Source organism: Gossypium hirsutum, chromosome D02 (assembly GCF_007990345.1).
Source record: "Gossypium hirsutum isolate 1008001.06 chromosome D02, Gossypium_hirsutum_v2.1, whole genome shotgun sequence".
NCBI classification, from domain to species: Eukaryota; Viridiplantae; Streptophyta; class Magnoliopsida; order Malvales; family Malvaceae; genus Gossypium; species Gossypium hirsutum.
In genome coordinates, this window is record NC_053438.1 from 10027211 (window position 1) to 10043481 (window position 16271).

Genomic DNA, 16271 nt, shown 5'->3' on the forward strand with positions numbered 1-16271 from the left:
TCAAAAGCAAAGAAGAACTGATCCTAAGGGAGAAAACGAGAAAACAAGCGAAATGTATATCAAAAGTCGGAATATCTATATAAAAGATTTTCAAAATGTGTAAAGTAGATGAATAAAATTTACAATTAAACCACAATATTAGCAAGGGCAACAAAATCTAGTACACTAAGGTTCCATTTGGTGCACATTGGATCTCCTCTGCAAGCCGGCAGAAAACTCCGTCGTGGGTTATAATTTTTCTTTTTAAAATCTTGTAATATTTAAAGACTTTTTTTGTCTGTGTTGAAATTTGAAATTTAATTTAAGTTTTTAATTTTATATATACAATAATTAAATATTTTCAAATAACTTAATAAAAAACGAAATATTTGTTGCAGTAAATATTTGGGCAAAACGCAGTAATTTAGCACTAGATTCTTCCTTTACAGTTTTCGATGACTTCAATAAATAAAAGGAAAGAAAGAAAGAAAATTCCTGGTATACTTGCCCCAATAAGATGACGCCACCTCATCTTGGCCACTCAGAGCTGGACAATTCTAACCCCAAAAAGTTCACTTTCAATTCGAAAAAGATGATAAAACGACGCAACATCAGCCAACACTCACAGGGTTTGCAAAATAAATTTAGTTGTATTTTAAAATTAAAACATTATTATATAGAATTAATTTATTTTATTTTTCTTTGTTATTAAATACCTAAAAGTAAGAGGGTTCAACACAGGCGTTTTGCGGATTCAATCATCACCCAATTGAGTACGATTCTTTCAGTGTGTGCTTGTGAAGGTTATCGCGAGGAGAGGTTTTTGGGATTTTCTGTCTTTTTTTTTCAAAAATAGAAATATATATATATTTTTTTAAATGAACTGAAACTCCCGCACAAGTTTCAAATCCTCCCAACTCAGTTCAAGCCTAGTTCAATAAAGCTACAGTAGGGAAGAAGAGGCTTTGAAGTTTCTCTAATGGAAAAGAGAGTGTATGAAGTTTGGAAAGGAAGTAATGTAAGGATGTTCAGTGTTTTTTTTTTCAACTTTTGTCGATTTTTTATTGAAATGCACGGTTTTTGGTATCTGGGTATTTGTTAGATTTGTTTGGTTTGTAGAAAAATGAGTTAGTTTTAATTTGGTTTAGTTATTAGTAGGGTTTTTAGGTTTTGGGTTTTTTTAATCAGTTGACAATTCTTTCTAGTTTTTTTTCCTGCTAGTTGGATTTTTGGTGCTATGAATTAATGATAATGCGAAAATGGGGAAAGCATGGAGAAAATAGTGAACTCTTTACTTTTCTGGGGGGCTGTTTTTGACTGTTTGTTTTGCATTTATGAAGTTAGGCAAAGAGCTTGGTTAATGTTAGTGAAGCATTTGTTATTTACTCTTTATGACCAAATGGAGGAAAATCTTTGGCTTTGAATAACAGTCAGTTATGGATTGTTGACTAGAGGTATGGAATATAGCCTTACAGTTTTTAGGTTGAGTTGGTGTGCTTTTATGCCGAATTACTTTGGGGAAAGTAGACTGAATCCATGCTTGATACATGGTTGGTTCTAATGTATTTTTGCATTGAAGGGTGCCATGTGTGTTTTGTATCAGTCGTGAGAACTCTAGCACTACTTTTATGTGTTATTAAGGGTTTGAACCTCATCTCCCAATGTTTTGAGAGAAATGGCATCGATGAAGTAAGTATAATTATAATGTTACTAAGTTCTTGTAAATGTGGAAGACCAAATGAGACAGGTTCTCTTCTGTTCTAATTAACTTCTCCCTAATTTGAAACCTTAATAATCAAGCTGTTGCTTTTCCAAGTTTGGTGACTGCTTGGATATACTTGTTACTTTATTAGTGCAGCGATCTCTAGATCAAAAGGAATGCTTTTGTGCAGGAACCAGTGCAAAAGTATTGTTTAATGGTAGAAGGAGGAGTAATGTGGTTCTAGTTTGTGATCAATTTTTGAGAGGAATGACTACATTTGTTGGAAGTTACGGGTCAGATTTTCAGTCCCTAGCACCCCTATCCTCCAGGAAAAACAAGATTAAAAAAAGTTGTGAAACTTTGTGTTGCACCTTTTCCAGAAGCCCCATGACCATAATTTTTTTGGTCTTTTAAGGAACTTGTATATGGTACTTGTGGTAATGTTTCTTCCATACCCTTGTTTGGTCCAGCTTTAGCTTTGTAGAGTAGTGAAGTTGTTCAAAGATGGCCACATCATATTTACTAGTGAAGGTTTATGGACTCCTGAGTTATAGGTCAATTCCTTGTAAGCCTCTCTTGCTGTTTAACTTGCTTTGTAATTCATTGTGATACTACCATTACTGTGTTTTACTATTAGATGATCAGAACACCCTATTTAGTTCCTTTCAGAGTCTTCCTTTGAGTGCTTGGTTTCCTTTTTTTACATATTTTTAGTGTTATCTGATCATAATATGATATCTATAAATAAAAAAATGCATATGGTTAGCACGTTATTTTATAGAAGATGATGATTTCGAAATGGAAATTATGCTTTGAACTTTTGGAAAAAGTTGTGTGAATTTGTTTGTGATCGAGGATTTCAACTATTGTCATGGGGCTTCTAGTATCCCGACAATCCTTTTCTGTTGTTCACGGAGGCAGATAAATGTTTTATAGACTAAGAGAAAGTTAAGATAATTATAGCAATCATATGGTTAGTATAGGAACTACGAGAAGATTTTGTTATTCCTACTGCTCTGAGTACATGTCAAAGGTTATACCCCTGTCCTTTTTGGTTCTTTAGGAGCCCTTCTGCTACTTGTGAAGACTTGTAAAAGCAAAGTATTGATCTAAATGCTCAACTGTAGGAAATTTGCTTGCTTAATAATTACTTTCATCACACTTGATGTTATTCCCCTTCTGAAATTTTATAAAATTCATAATTATTGAATACCATTGAAAAAGTGTAAAGCATTTATTCAACCTATCCATTGAAGCGAAAAAAAACAAACAAACTTAGATATAATGCTTAATTATCAACTATGTTACTCGGACCCTTTATTTTTCTTGAAGTACCCATATCCAACACTCGTGTCTGACTCATGGATATGAGGATATGACCTCTAAGAATCCTCCAAATACATAGAAAAACTTCAAACAAATATAATCATATACCCGTGTTGAGGACATACCCATATCCAGCACTCATGTCCGAGTCCAAGTAACATAGAATATCAGCTCCTCACGCCTTAACCCCCAATTTGATAGTTAATTAATCAGGATCTTGAAGTAGATGTTATGTTAAAGGAGTAATTTTTTAGATACATATGTTGATTTATTGTGGATATGTAGAGGGAAGCAGTTACAAGTTTCATGTTATTACATATTTACAGCAAGAAACTACTTTTAAGTCCTCATACTTTGTGCTGGTCATGGTTAAACTTACCAAGTATATTTCAAGATGATGCCCTTGGACATTCTATTTGTAAATAATATTAATTAGTAAACTTAGGTTGGAGGTAAATGAAAGTTAGAACTTTGAAGAATGCTTTAGGATGCATGGATGTAGGTTGACTAAGACCAAAACTGAATAAATGTGAAACTTAGAAGAGTGCTTTAGGATGCATGGATGTACTTTGACTAGGACCAAAACTGAATAATAGGATGTAATTTTTTAAAATATTTAGACTAACAGTGTTAAAATATGGAAATGTGGTAGGTTGATAGCTCATCCGGTGTTATTCATTTTATCCTTACTTTCTCCTGTCTAGACTGATCGTGGAATGATCATTCAGCATTCATTTCCTCTTTTATTTGCATTTTGCAGAAGTTTATTCTTGGTGGGAGGCTGATATTCGGGCCAGATGCTAAGTCTCTGCTCGTTACCTTATTGCTGATCACTGTTCCTGTTATTATCTTTTGTGTATTTGTTGCAAGGCATCTTCGGCATGCATTTTCTCCATATAATGCGGGATATGCAATTCTGGCTGTAGCAATTGTCTTTACTATCTATGTAAGTCTTCACCTTTTACTTCTTGCATGACTGTTCTTTGTTGAGGTTTTAGAACAACTACTGTTGAGTTGATCACCCTGAATGCCAGCAGTTAAACCATTTTTCTAAGAACTTTATGAACTTCACTGAGTACCAAAATGATAGGATTTCTCGGAAATTATCATTCTGTTATAATTTTATTGAATGAAATTCTCATGGGCATTTATTGAAGATAAATTGTCACAATTTAGAGTAAAGAAACTTTTATGTTTCAATTCAGAAAATAATCGATCTTCTAAATTTTAAAATATATTTTGGTAGAATAGATGGTGGAACCCTTTCATTTGATTTAGATCAATTGTTGACTTTGTGCTGGAAATTGAGTTCTCGTAGAAGGTTGGCCTTCTCAGATCTAGATAATATTTAGGATAGCCCTGTTCTAATTTCTTGACTTAATTTCATATGATGAATGCATTTATAAAGTTGTAGACCTTTCGGATAACTTCTAGTCTCTTATTATTGGCAACTGTTCCTTTTGGGTTGTCTAAATTGCTGTTAAGTTTAATAGTACAATTTATTTTGATAGGTGTTGATTCTTCTTTTCCTCACATCAGCCCGGGACCCAGGAATCATACCACGCAATTCACATCCACCAGAGGAGGAGTTCCGCTATGATTCTTCTGTTTCAGCTGAGGTTGGGGGTAGGCAAACACCCAGCCTCCAATTCCCTCGAACCAAGGAAGTTATGGTTAATGGGGTTCATGTACGGGTGAAGTATTGTGACACATGCATGCTTTATCGTCCTCCCCGTTGCTCCCACTGTTCCATTTGCAACAATTGTGTGGAGCGTTTTGATCATCATTGTCCTTGGGTGGGCCAATGTATTGGATTGGTATGTTCTTTTATCTGATAAGTTTGTTTATTAATATTGTTCTGAATGCTTCTTGCTTGCTTCTCTCAAGCGGTGCTTTGTTAGGAGGATAACTGTTGTGTATTTGAGCAGCGAAATTACCGGTATTTCTTTATGTTCGTTTCTTCGGCAACTCTTCTCTGCATCTATGTATTCTCCATGTCAGCATTGTACATCAAGGTTCTGATGGATGATCACCAAGGAACAGTTTGGAAAGCAATGAAGGAATCTCCTCCATCTGTCATACTAATGACATATTGTTTCATCGCACTGTGGTTTGTTGGCGGGCTTACTGGGTTTCACTTGTACCTCATCTCAACAAACCAGGTCTGTCAATTTCTCTTGGTTGCTCTAGGACAATTTATGTTGTGCTTGATCTTAGTTGGTACAAATCAGAGCTTGATCTTGTTTTTGAAAGGCACATAAGAGTTTGAATCAAGTATGATAAAAATTGACCCAAGTTCTTACATAGCTTTTCCTGCCCTCCTGTCTTGTCAGAGTTTTGTAAATAAATATGGGAAAGTCCTCCAAGAAATAAAATAGTAAGTTTTAGGCCTTGAATCTAGCTTTTTTTAAAAATTGGAAATAGAATGCATGTTGGCAAGATTTGAATTTCACGTGATAAGGAGCGTAGATTCATTTTTGTTTGATTCCATCCCACAAGTGTTTTAGTTGTTGACTAAAGTGCCTCTATGTTTTCCAGACGACATATGAAAATTTCCGATTTAGGGCTGACAATAGAATCAATGTTTACAATCTGGGTTGTCCAAGTAATTTTCTTGAAGTATTTTGCACGAAGATAAAGCCCTCAAAGAACAATTTCCGGGCTTTTGTTCGAGAGGAGGTGCCAAGGCCTACTTTACAAAGTATTCAGGGAGCAGAAGCTGAAGATCTAGGCGGTGGTGATCCACGTCCCAAAGTAGAGGATGATCTAGAGATTGGTGAAGATCTATTGAAGATCTCCCAGCGACGTAATATCGAGGAAATTGATGAGGACATCCGCAGTAGAGGGAGCAATGGCCCTGCTCATACCGCCTTGGAGGTTGATGCTATTCTGGATTCTGATCATCGAGCTCCTACAATTCGATCCGAAACTAGACACTCGAGTTGGGGAAGGAGAAGTGGTAGTTGGGAAATCGCAACCGATGATGTGCTTTCCAATTCCAAAGTGACGGAAAGCAGAAGCTATATGACGGGGAAAGAAGGTCGACAATGATGGGGTTAATTTGTATAGAGTTGCCACTGCATGAATTGGCATGCGGTTAGTGTCTTTGGATGTGTCTTTGTAATTGTTATGAGAAGATAAGTGAATAGTTGTCTTACTTTTACCCTCTCTCTTAGTATTGTTGAATGATATGCAACGTTGGGTGGAATGTCTAGTTTTGGTTTTTGCTTCTTCTTTTTTTTTAAATTTCAGTTTGTAAAAATATTATTTTTACTGCTCCAAACATGAAAATTATTGAAAATCTCTTTCTTTTTTGTGTTAATAAACAGTTTGAAGAACAGGGGAGAGTCAGGTGAATTAGGGTTGAATGTGGCTGGTTGTTAGTGGTCCTAGGAGTCCCACAATACATGAAGTTTAGGAAGCAGTCTCAATCAGATGATGAAAGAGGAAAGATATGAAGCATCTGCAGTGTTTAAAGAGTTAACACCATGGAAGAGGTCAGGGATGAGAAGTGAAGAATCTAAAGGACGTAATTAGCATGTGATGTGATGATATATCATTATCTTGCATGCAGAGTTGGGTCGGGTGCAGAGGGTTTAGAATGGCAGACTCAACTATGTTGCTGGGTATCATGTTAGCTACTAGCCAATAGATACAAAAATGTGGATTCAAAAGAGTTTTGTTAGGGGGATGATGGCATGGTGCTATGCTAGTCATGATATTTTTTTTTTAAATATTCAACATATGGTGTTTTTTAAGGAAAAATATTGTGAGGTCTTAATAGGTCAAAGTAGACAATATCCTACAAATTGTAGCAGACTTTACATTGGATATCCAAGTCAATAAGGAAAATTTTGTTGGTTGCAAGAGGTCTTTTGCAAAGATACCATAAAAAACCACTAATAATTGATGGGCATACAATGTGGAATTTTGCTAAAGCTTTTTTTGTTCTCCTGCAATATAATAAAATGCTCTAGTAAATAAGTTATTAAATTCATATTTTAAAAAAAAGAGAGAAAATCATGTTTTTTTTTTTAATTCGATTGAATCCGTTTAAAACAGTTCACTCAAAAACCGATTCAAAAATCAATTCAACTTGTTGTCCAAATCAATATACCGACCGGATCCCAACCCAACCGTTAATTATAAAATTTTTATTTATTTAAAAATTATCAATTTAACATTGGGATCGTAGTACCAAAACAAAATCCCATCCCCATCCTCAATACCAATTTGTTGTTATCATTTTCAAATATCTCATCACAAATCATAATTAATTCAAGATAATAATCAAACTCGAAAAGCTTAATGATAAAAAATAAGTTTTGAAGACTTTAAGATTTACGAGTTAATTATTTAATTCCGTAACTATAATGATTAATTCCAATTAATATATATACTTGAAAAGAAACAAGAAGAAAAGAATGATGATGGGATAGAAAACTTAAGTTATAACACAAAATGGAGCCCCTGACTTGATTTAAAGCTACAAGCTTGAACTCCACTAGTTTAGGAAAGGACCACACAATCTTTGTCAAAAATAATAAAGCAAAAAGGGTAGGCATTGCATTTCAACCAAATTTCCGGACCATTTCTTTTCATTCTAACCTAAAATCAATTAAAATGTTTGGTTTTTGTCATTTCCATTTTATAACTAATACTCTTCTTTCTTTTCCATCCACTCCCCATTTACGACTAATCATATATGTATCTTTCGAAGACTAGACTTTTTTTTTTTTTTTAATTATGTAAAAAGTTCACTATATATTTATCTTTTATACTCATTTAAGTATTTTACATAAAAATATTTGTTATAATAATATTTATTAGTGTATGATTCATCCGTAGATAGAAAATATATCATTCCTCCTAAATGCAAAAAAAATCCAACCTAGTGGTACCCAACTTACCTAGCTTTTAACATGGGGTTGAGAATTTGAGAAATAGAGGGAGGGGTTTAGTTGTAAGTTAAAGTTGAACCCTAAAAACAAAGAGACAAGGCCACCTAACCTCACCTAAGCATCCAATGCTCCATCATCCCAAATCTCACTTCTTTTTATTTTTTAAGTTTTGGTTGTTAGGCGCTTATAAACAGTAACTAAATATCAATATCTTTTATACCAAAAATAATAATATTTTTTGGTATTAAATTAATATTCATATATTAATTATATTTTTTAAAAATATCAGACTGAGTTCGGTTTAATTTGGTCGACCGTCCGTGATAATTCAATTCAATTCTCTATTATTTTTATATTAAATTTAATTTTGGGGTTTTGGACTTTATTTTGATAAGATAAAGTTTATTATATGACTTTTGGACATTATTTGGTAAAGTTCCATTAAAAAGAATATTTTTCACCGATTGAGTCCTTAGCTGGATTGGCATAGAATTGTTACAAATGGAGAATGACGTGCAAAGTATTTAATTATCTTGTACTTAAACAAAATAATAATAAATTGGGCCCACTCATAGTAAAAATTTAAATTAGATTAAAATCAAAATAAAATTTAACTCAACTTTATTATCTCAAAGTTTTCGAATATTATCCTTACGACTTAATTAAGGTGCCATTAGCTATCATTTAATACAACTTTAAAATATGAAAAATAATTATTTTTATTTTTATATAAAAAATAAAATTTTAAGAAAATCATTTACCATTAACATCACAATGTGTTTTTTTTTCAATATATATTTTTCATGGTTATTGGAGTAAAACGGTAAATAATATATGCTTTTCATTAATTTGATATTCTCAATTAAGAAAAAGAAAAATAGAAAAATATCCATCTACCAGAACCTAAAAAGGTCACATTTGTACAAATTCCCAATTTGATATTAATAAAGAAAACGCATAATAATTTATTTGCCGTTTTAATTTTACAAATATTCATTTTAATCTTTTATTTAATTTTTTTTACATTTTTATTTTTTTTTGTCAAATCATTCAAAATGAACGAAAAATTAACGTTTTTTTTAACTTTCCTGATGCTGCATACACGTGGTTTGCCGCGTAAATGACACGTTTGTATTTAATTAATTTTAAAAATTTTAAAAATTCAAAAAAAACATTTTTAATATTTTTAAATTTAAAAAATTAACTAAATACTAATGTGTCATTTACGTGGCAAACCACATATATGTTAAACATTAACTCTTCTATCTATTTTAGGATAATTTGACAAAAAAATAAATTAAGGGTTAAAATTAATTCTTTGAAAGGCCAAAAAATATAGTAATTATTTGATATGTGAACATTAGAAATAATTAATTCAAGAAAATTAAGATTTTATTACATGTCTTATTTATCTTAAAATTTTTAAATAAAATTTAAACACACATAACTAAATTTCAACCATAGTTAAAATTTCTATAGTCAGTCGATTAACAATTATGCATACAAATAAAATATATGAAAAAAAAAAAAAAGAGTTTCTCGTTACCCAAAGAGGGTAGGAAATGGTAGGTAAGTGAAAAAAAAATGTTTTAAGGAACTAAAGCCATTAGATCACGTGTCAAAACGATTGTACCAAACTTATTTTAACATAATTTTAGGGAAAAAAAACTGTTTTTTATTATTAAAAAACTAACTAATGAAAAAGTCTAAATTATTATGCTTTTGAAGCTTTCATTTCTTATAGTAAATAATTTTTGTACAACTTTAGTTTACCTAAATATTGTATATGTATTCATTTTATTCGGATATTAGCATAGGTACTTTTTTTAAAATTATTTTTTATAATACAATTTTTTTTAAGAATATCTCGGTATTTATTAGTGTTGAGTTTCATTATTAGTGTTGAATGTTAGAACCTTGAAATTCTAATATAAAATTTAAAACCGTAAATCAAGATTTTTTATGTTAGATCATTAAGAACAAAAAAAACTAGATGCAAAAGCGTACTTGAATCAATCAATATATTGAATTCTTTAGGTATTATGTTTTGATATTTCAAATTAGCACACAAGTATTTTAGAGAAAATGGTCATCTCTTTTCTGACATCTGAAGATGAGATGTCAGAAAAGTTATGTATGTGTAATTTGAGGACTATAATCTCAATATATGACTCTAGAAATTAGTTACTAGAGTATCTGCACATATTCGACTCATTCTCTATTTAATAACTGAAGCCCATTAAGTTTTAACCAAATTAGGTCACTTTTATTTAAGCTAATCTTTTTATAATAGTAAATAATAACATGTAATTTTTTTAATATATATGTGATGTCCATATTATCTAACAATCTCATACTTGGACCACACACATTATGTGTATGTACTAATTAGTTTATAATTACATGTCATTATATAACCTTGTAAGGTCAAAACTTTATTACCATGGCCAAAAGGTACTTCCAACAATCTTGTCTATTAATTATGTTAACATAGAATCTAGGCGATTTTTATTACATATATCATAACTAAATTCATCCCTAGCCACATATATTAACACAACCCAATGACATAGATCAAGTATGGATGAATAACATGAAAATTACATGCAATGTGATATAAAAATGTTTATTTTCAACTAGTCCTCCTTAAACATTAGTGAGATCAAACCTTACCAAAATCAAAATGTGAATAAACCAAATAAACATTATTTCTGCAAAAAATAATCTTAAAATATCCTTAAACTGAAATAACCAAAAATGTTTTTATAACAAAAAAACATTTAAAATTACAAACTCCCACTTAACCTGAACATCCAGAAATGACATTACACAAATATAAGCAGTGTGCCCATAAAAACCTTTGGTGGTAATCTCTTAGTAAATGGATTTGCAGTCATGAAGCTTGTCCCAATATGCTTTATAGACATCTAACCAATCTAAACTCTTACTTTAACAACAATGAATTTCAAGTTTATGTGCATTGATGTTGATGTCTTCCTATTGTTATTAGAATACAAGACTAACATTTATTGTCACAATTTGCAGCCTATTGGCAATTTTGCAACCATATTCCATCAAAATCAAAGTCTATATACCTAATGATTTTTAACTTATCAGACGTTTGACATATGAACATGTATTGTTCTGTTTTCTGAAGATAACGTATGAATCATTTAATTGCTTTCCAATTATCCATACCTGAATTGATCAAATATCTACATTTTACAATAATGTGATGCGTACAAAACCTAAACACATATTAAATTGTTGAAGCATAGGAAATCTTTTACATACCATTGAGATATTGATATTTGAATGTCATATTCATCATTATCCCAAACAAACAAGGCATTGATATGTTGAATTAACATTTTCGATTTCCCCCTATTAACCAAATTTAGAAATAAAGAATGGATACACAGATAATCCTCGGAGACTCCAAAATATTAAACACAAGCACCAAAAATGATAACAATACTCCAATGCATGTATAGACACAACTTCCTCAAACACTATAAGCATGCACACAAATGCCATATATAAGCTCCAAAACACAAATATCTTATAGCATGTCAACTATACCCGAAGCTTTTCCAATTTGTTTAATAGGCATCATTATTTCAACACCATAGAAAAGCAATAAACATCAATCTTAGCGTTTAGAACTCAAATTATTTCTATATTCATAGCATTCACCATACCCGTATAGCAAAATATGTATAATCACAAAGCACTTCAATAGACAATCAACAAGACAAGTTTCATATTCCACGAGATCAATTAACTACAAAAGTATATAATTAACAACACAACCTTAATCTTATTTATTTAATCAAACGTATATTGAAAAATTGAATTTAGTAAGAACAAACTGAATTCATTAAGCCTCCATAACCGTTTTCTTCCTTTTATCCTTAGATGACTCGACCACCTCCTTTGCTACAATAACACATCCAAAACAATAAACAAGAACTCCTAAATTTATCATGAGATGCAATTTGATATGGCAAATCACTTTTTCGCTTATTAGAACCACTTAAGAGAAACCTAATCTAAACTTACAGAAACTAAAATCTAGCATTATAACTAAGTTTAGAAACCCTAAATCTCTCTAGAACAACTTTAATCCCCAACAAAACTGAAAGTTCCTAACCTTTCTCTCTCTAGAGCTCATTAATGGCATCTCTCAAAAACCTAATCTAAACTCATAGTAAATCTAATTATTGTTCTAATACGATCCTAAAACTAAAATAATCAAAAAGACATCCTAAAAACATTTAAAAAAAACCCCCACAAAATTGAAGCTTTCTCTAGCACATTACAAAACATGAATGAAAAAAAGATTTGTTGAAATAAAATTCTAATGATTGAAATAAAAGATTATAATTAAAAAACACATTACCTTGTTGAAATCAAGTGATTAGATTTAAGAAAACTCAAATAATCATGTTCATATTTCAATGGAAATTTCCAAAAAAAATTAGATAAAAAGTTGGAATAGAAAGATATTTTATTTTAAAAATTGAAATAATGAAATATTTTGTTACAAACTTTACCTTCAATGTTTGGATTAAATAAAAGTTGCCATGACTTTAATGAAATTAGAATTGGGTTCAGAAAATTATTTAATTAGAAAATTAATTTAGTTAATTTGATTAAATAAATAAATAAATAATATTTATTTTGGAAATAGAAATCAAATATTTAGTTGGATTAAATTATAAAGTGTTGGGGTTAAAGTTCAGGAAGCACATATAATTGAAACCAATACATGAGAGGCTCAATCTGCCTCACATAAAAATATGAGGATCGCCCTTGTTGATGTTCCTTTACTCTGACAGCATCTAGGGTTCCTCGAACAATGTGATATCACACACCGGGTAAATTCTTAACCTTTCCCCCTCTTACTAAGACTACGGAATGTTCTTGTAAATTATGGCCAATACCAGGTATATAAGCAGTGATTTCAAACCCAGAGGTTAATCGTACTCTGGCAACTTTACGTAAGACAGAGTTTGGTGTTTTGGGGGTGATAGTGGAAAAGTTGACAGATAAGTCACCCTTACTGCCACTCTACAAAACCATACATGAGATTTTCACCTCATACGGCTCCTTGTTCAATTCTTTCGAAGTCATTGGGTCATTTTCCTCGTTCAAGAATCTCCTCTCTTTTTCCACTCTGTCCCGGAGAGTAACTAGGACAAATTTAGTCACGTTTTCATGTTCCAATTGAACTTTTTCCATTTTTGATTATTCTTAAAAGAGGAGATTTTTTTTACCAAACATCTGCTGATCCAATCACACGATCTTATAATAAGAAAAATAGATATTTCTCGATCAATCCCTTTGCCCCTCATTCTTCGAGAATCAGAAAGATCCTTTTCAAGTTTGAATTTTTTCATTTGGAATCTGGGTTCTTCTACTTTATTTTTATTTACTTATTTATTATTTTTATTATTTTTCCCCTTTTTTTAATTTTTTAATTTTATTCCTTTCCATCATTCCCTAAGTCCCATAGGTTTGATCCTATAGAATCTGACCTATTTTCTCATTGAGTGAGGGGTATGAAATAAATCAGATTGATTTTTCGATCAAAAGTACTATGTGAAATCTTCGATTGTTCCTCTTTCTCTATCCCTATCCCATAGGTATAGCATTTGAATCAACAGAGAATCTTTTCCTCCTATATGAATCAATATTATTACATTCCAATTCTTTACTGATACCCCCAAGGAGAATCTCGAATTGGATCCCAAATTGACAGGTTAGGGTGAGCTTATCCATACAGTTATACACTCCTCGAATAAAAATCTATTTTCTGAAAGATCTTGGCTTTCATGCTTTGGTGAGTCTCCGAGATCCTTTCGATGACCTATGTTGTGTTGAAGGGATATCTATATGATCCGGTCGATTGCATAAAACATGCGGTAGCAACGAAATCGGGGAAGTATACTGAAAAGACAGATTGTTTCTTTCTATTCTATTAGTATTAAATTAGTATTATATTCTATTATTATTAGATTAGTATTAGTATTAGTATTAGTATTAGTTAGATTAGATTAGTATTAGTTAGTGATCCCGGCTCAATGAATCCTATCTTCCGTGATTAACTATTGGCGCCAATCCTAGTCCTATATTCCATTTTGTCTCTGTGGATCGAGGAGAAAGGGGGCTCAATGGGAAGAGGAATGTACCATAAGAGAAGTAAGGAGCTCAACCTCTTTCAAATATACAACATGGATTCTGACAATGCAATGGAGTTGGGCTTTCATGCGGATACGAATGAATCATCTTTTCCACGGAGGTAAATCCTTGCCCGCTAGACAATAGGATAGCAAGTTACAAAATTTGTTTCGGTAGGACATGTATTTCTATTACTATGAAATTCATAAATTAAGTAATTAATTGTGGGGCTACTATTATCCTATTTGTAGTGACGAATCTTATATGTGTTCCTAAGAAAAGAAAATAAATTTGTCAAAATTTTGGGGTCTTAAAGAGTCGTGGAAACACATAAGAACTCTTGAATGGAACTGGAAAAGAGATGTAACTCTAGTTCCTTTAGAAATGGTAAGATCTTTGGCGCAAGAAGAAAGGGTTGATTCGTATCATCTTGACTTGGTTCTGATTTCTCTATTTTTTTAAGAATACCGCTTCTCCTATTCGTATCAAATAGAACATGCTGAGGTAAACCTTCTTCATGTAAAACCTGCTTGATTTAGATCGAGAGAATCGTACAGTTTTATGAAACCATGTGTATATGGCTTGAATTCGTAGTCAATCCTATTTCCGATAGGAGCACTTGACAATTGAATCTAACTTTTTCCATTATTTTCGTATCCGTAATAGTGCAAAAGGAAAGTCTGGCTCCAAGTTGTTCAAGAATAGTGGTGTTGTTGAGTTTCTCGATTCTTTAACTTAGGACTAGTCAGTTTTATTTCTTGTTGGGGGTAGGGAAGGGATGTAACTCAGCGGTAGAGTGTCACATTGACATGGTGGAAGTCATCAGTTCGAGTCTGATTATCTCTAAACCCAATGTGAGTTTTTTTTTTTATTTTGCCTTACCCCCCACTGTGATCGAATAAGAATGAATAAGAGGCTTGTGGGATTGACGTGAAGGGGTAAGGATGGCTATATTTCTAGGAGGGAACTTCAAATGAATATGAAGCGCATGGATACAAGTTATGCCTTGGAATGAAAGATAATTCCCAACCGGCTTTGTCTACGAACAAGGAAGCTATAAGTAATGTAACAGCCTGGTCTAAACCCTAGTCAGACAGTGGTTTCGGGACCATAAATCTGAATTAGAAAAATATTTTAATATTATTTTCTGTGTCTATTATGTGTGAATTTGCTTGTGTGAAATTTTCATGTTTTAATTTTATCGTTTACGTGTCCGATTAAATGAAAGGATTTAATCGCGTAAAATGAAAATTTAAGGGTTAAATTCAATAGGGTCGAATAGTTGTTCTTTTAATTTAAAGGCTTTATGTGGCAAATTGACCATTATTAAAGCTAGTGGGAGGTATTTGACAAGAATGACCTTAGCATATAAGTTAGAAATTATTATTATTAAAGGTTAATTGGTAAATGAATTATAATGTATATATTATAATAAAACAAATGAAAATGTTAGTGGATTGTTCATCCACCCATCACTGAATGTTGAAAGAAAAAGAAAGAGTTGAAGCTTTGTTATATTCGGCCTAGGTTGAGCTTCATTGAGATCAAGAATTAAAGAAATCAGACTTGGATCGGGGGAAAAATAAAGTCGTCGATTAGTCGATCTGTTCCGTTTATCGCTATCCGAGGTAAGTTTATAATCAAATAGGTGTTATAATTTTTGAATAAATATTAATTATATACGCTGAAATGAAAGTATGCAAATATATATATAGCTGAATATATTTTAGTCGGAAAGTAGAAATAGACGTGAATGTGATTTATCAATATTTAACACTAAGTGTGCGAGTATGAGATAGCTATAGTTATATGAACAGCACTAAGTGTGCGAAACTAAAATGACGAGGTTGAATAAAGGGCACTAAGTGTGCGAAATTAAAATGGAGATGTTGAATAACGGGCACTAAGTGTGCGATACCAAGAGCAATTTGGTTAGATGAGAAAGAGCACAAAAAAAGTACAACTTTATTATGGTCTCGAACAATTATTTAGTACATGATAGATCAAGTATGAAATGGTTGAATAATGTATGATATCAAGGTAAGTTGGTTTCTTCGATTGTGAATAAAAAAATGGTATATGAGGTAAATGAAAGTATATTAGTACATGAAGGCCTATATTCGGCCAAATGGTAAATATAGGTGATATTATAATTGTGAATTATATGCATTTATATATAT

General features: G+C 31.8%; 1 protein-coding gene across 2 annotated transcripts; it reads left to right on the top strand.

Moving 5' to 3' along the window:
• The first annotated feature begins 610 nt into the window (after nt 1-610).
• Nucleotides 611-6874, top strand: LOC107912132 (protein S-acyltransferase 8). 2 transcript variants are annotated; one of them, XM_016840232.2, is made up of 6 exons: nt 611-997; nt 3768-3953; nt 4519-4824; nt 4936-5169; nt 5546-6103; nt 6337-6874. In XM_016840232.2, the coding sequence occupies exons 1-5, from the start codon at nt 959-961 to the stop codon at nt 6056-6058; spliced, it is 1278 nt and encodes a 425-aa protein (XP_016695721.1). In that variant the 5' UTR covers nt 611-958; the 3' UTR covers nt 6059-6103; nt 6337-6874. The 2 variants fall into 2 exon arrangements, with proteins under 2 accessions (XP_016695721.1, XP_016695792.1); XM_016840303.2 differs by lacking the exon at nt 6337-6874 and having other exon boundaries at nt 5546-6236.
• The last annotated feature ends 9397 nt before the right edge of the window (nt 6875-16271 follow it).

Coding starts and splice junctions, on each gene's coding strand:
- LOC107912132 (XM_016840232.2), top strand. CDS start 959: ATGGAAAAGAGAGTGTATGAAGTTTGGAAAGGAAGTAAT. Junction 3,954..4,518: donor CAATTGTCTTTACTATCTAT/GTAAGTCTTCAC, acceptor TTATTTTGATAG/GTGTTGATTCTTCTTTTCCT. Junction 5,170..5,545: donor ACCTCATCTCAACAAACCAG/GTCTGTCAATTT, acceptor TATGTTTTCCAG/ACGACATATGAAAATTTCCG.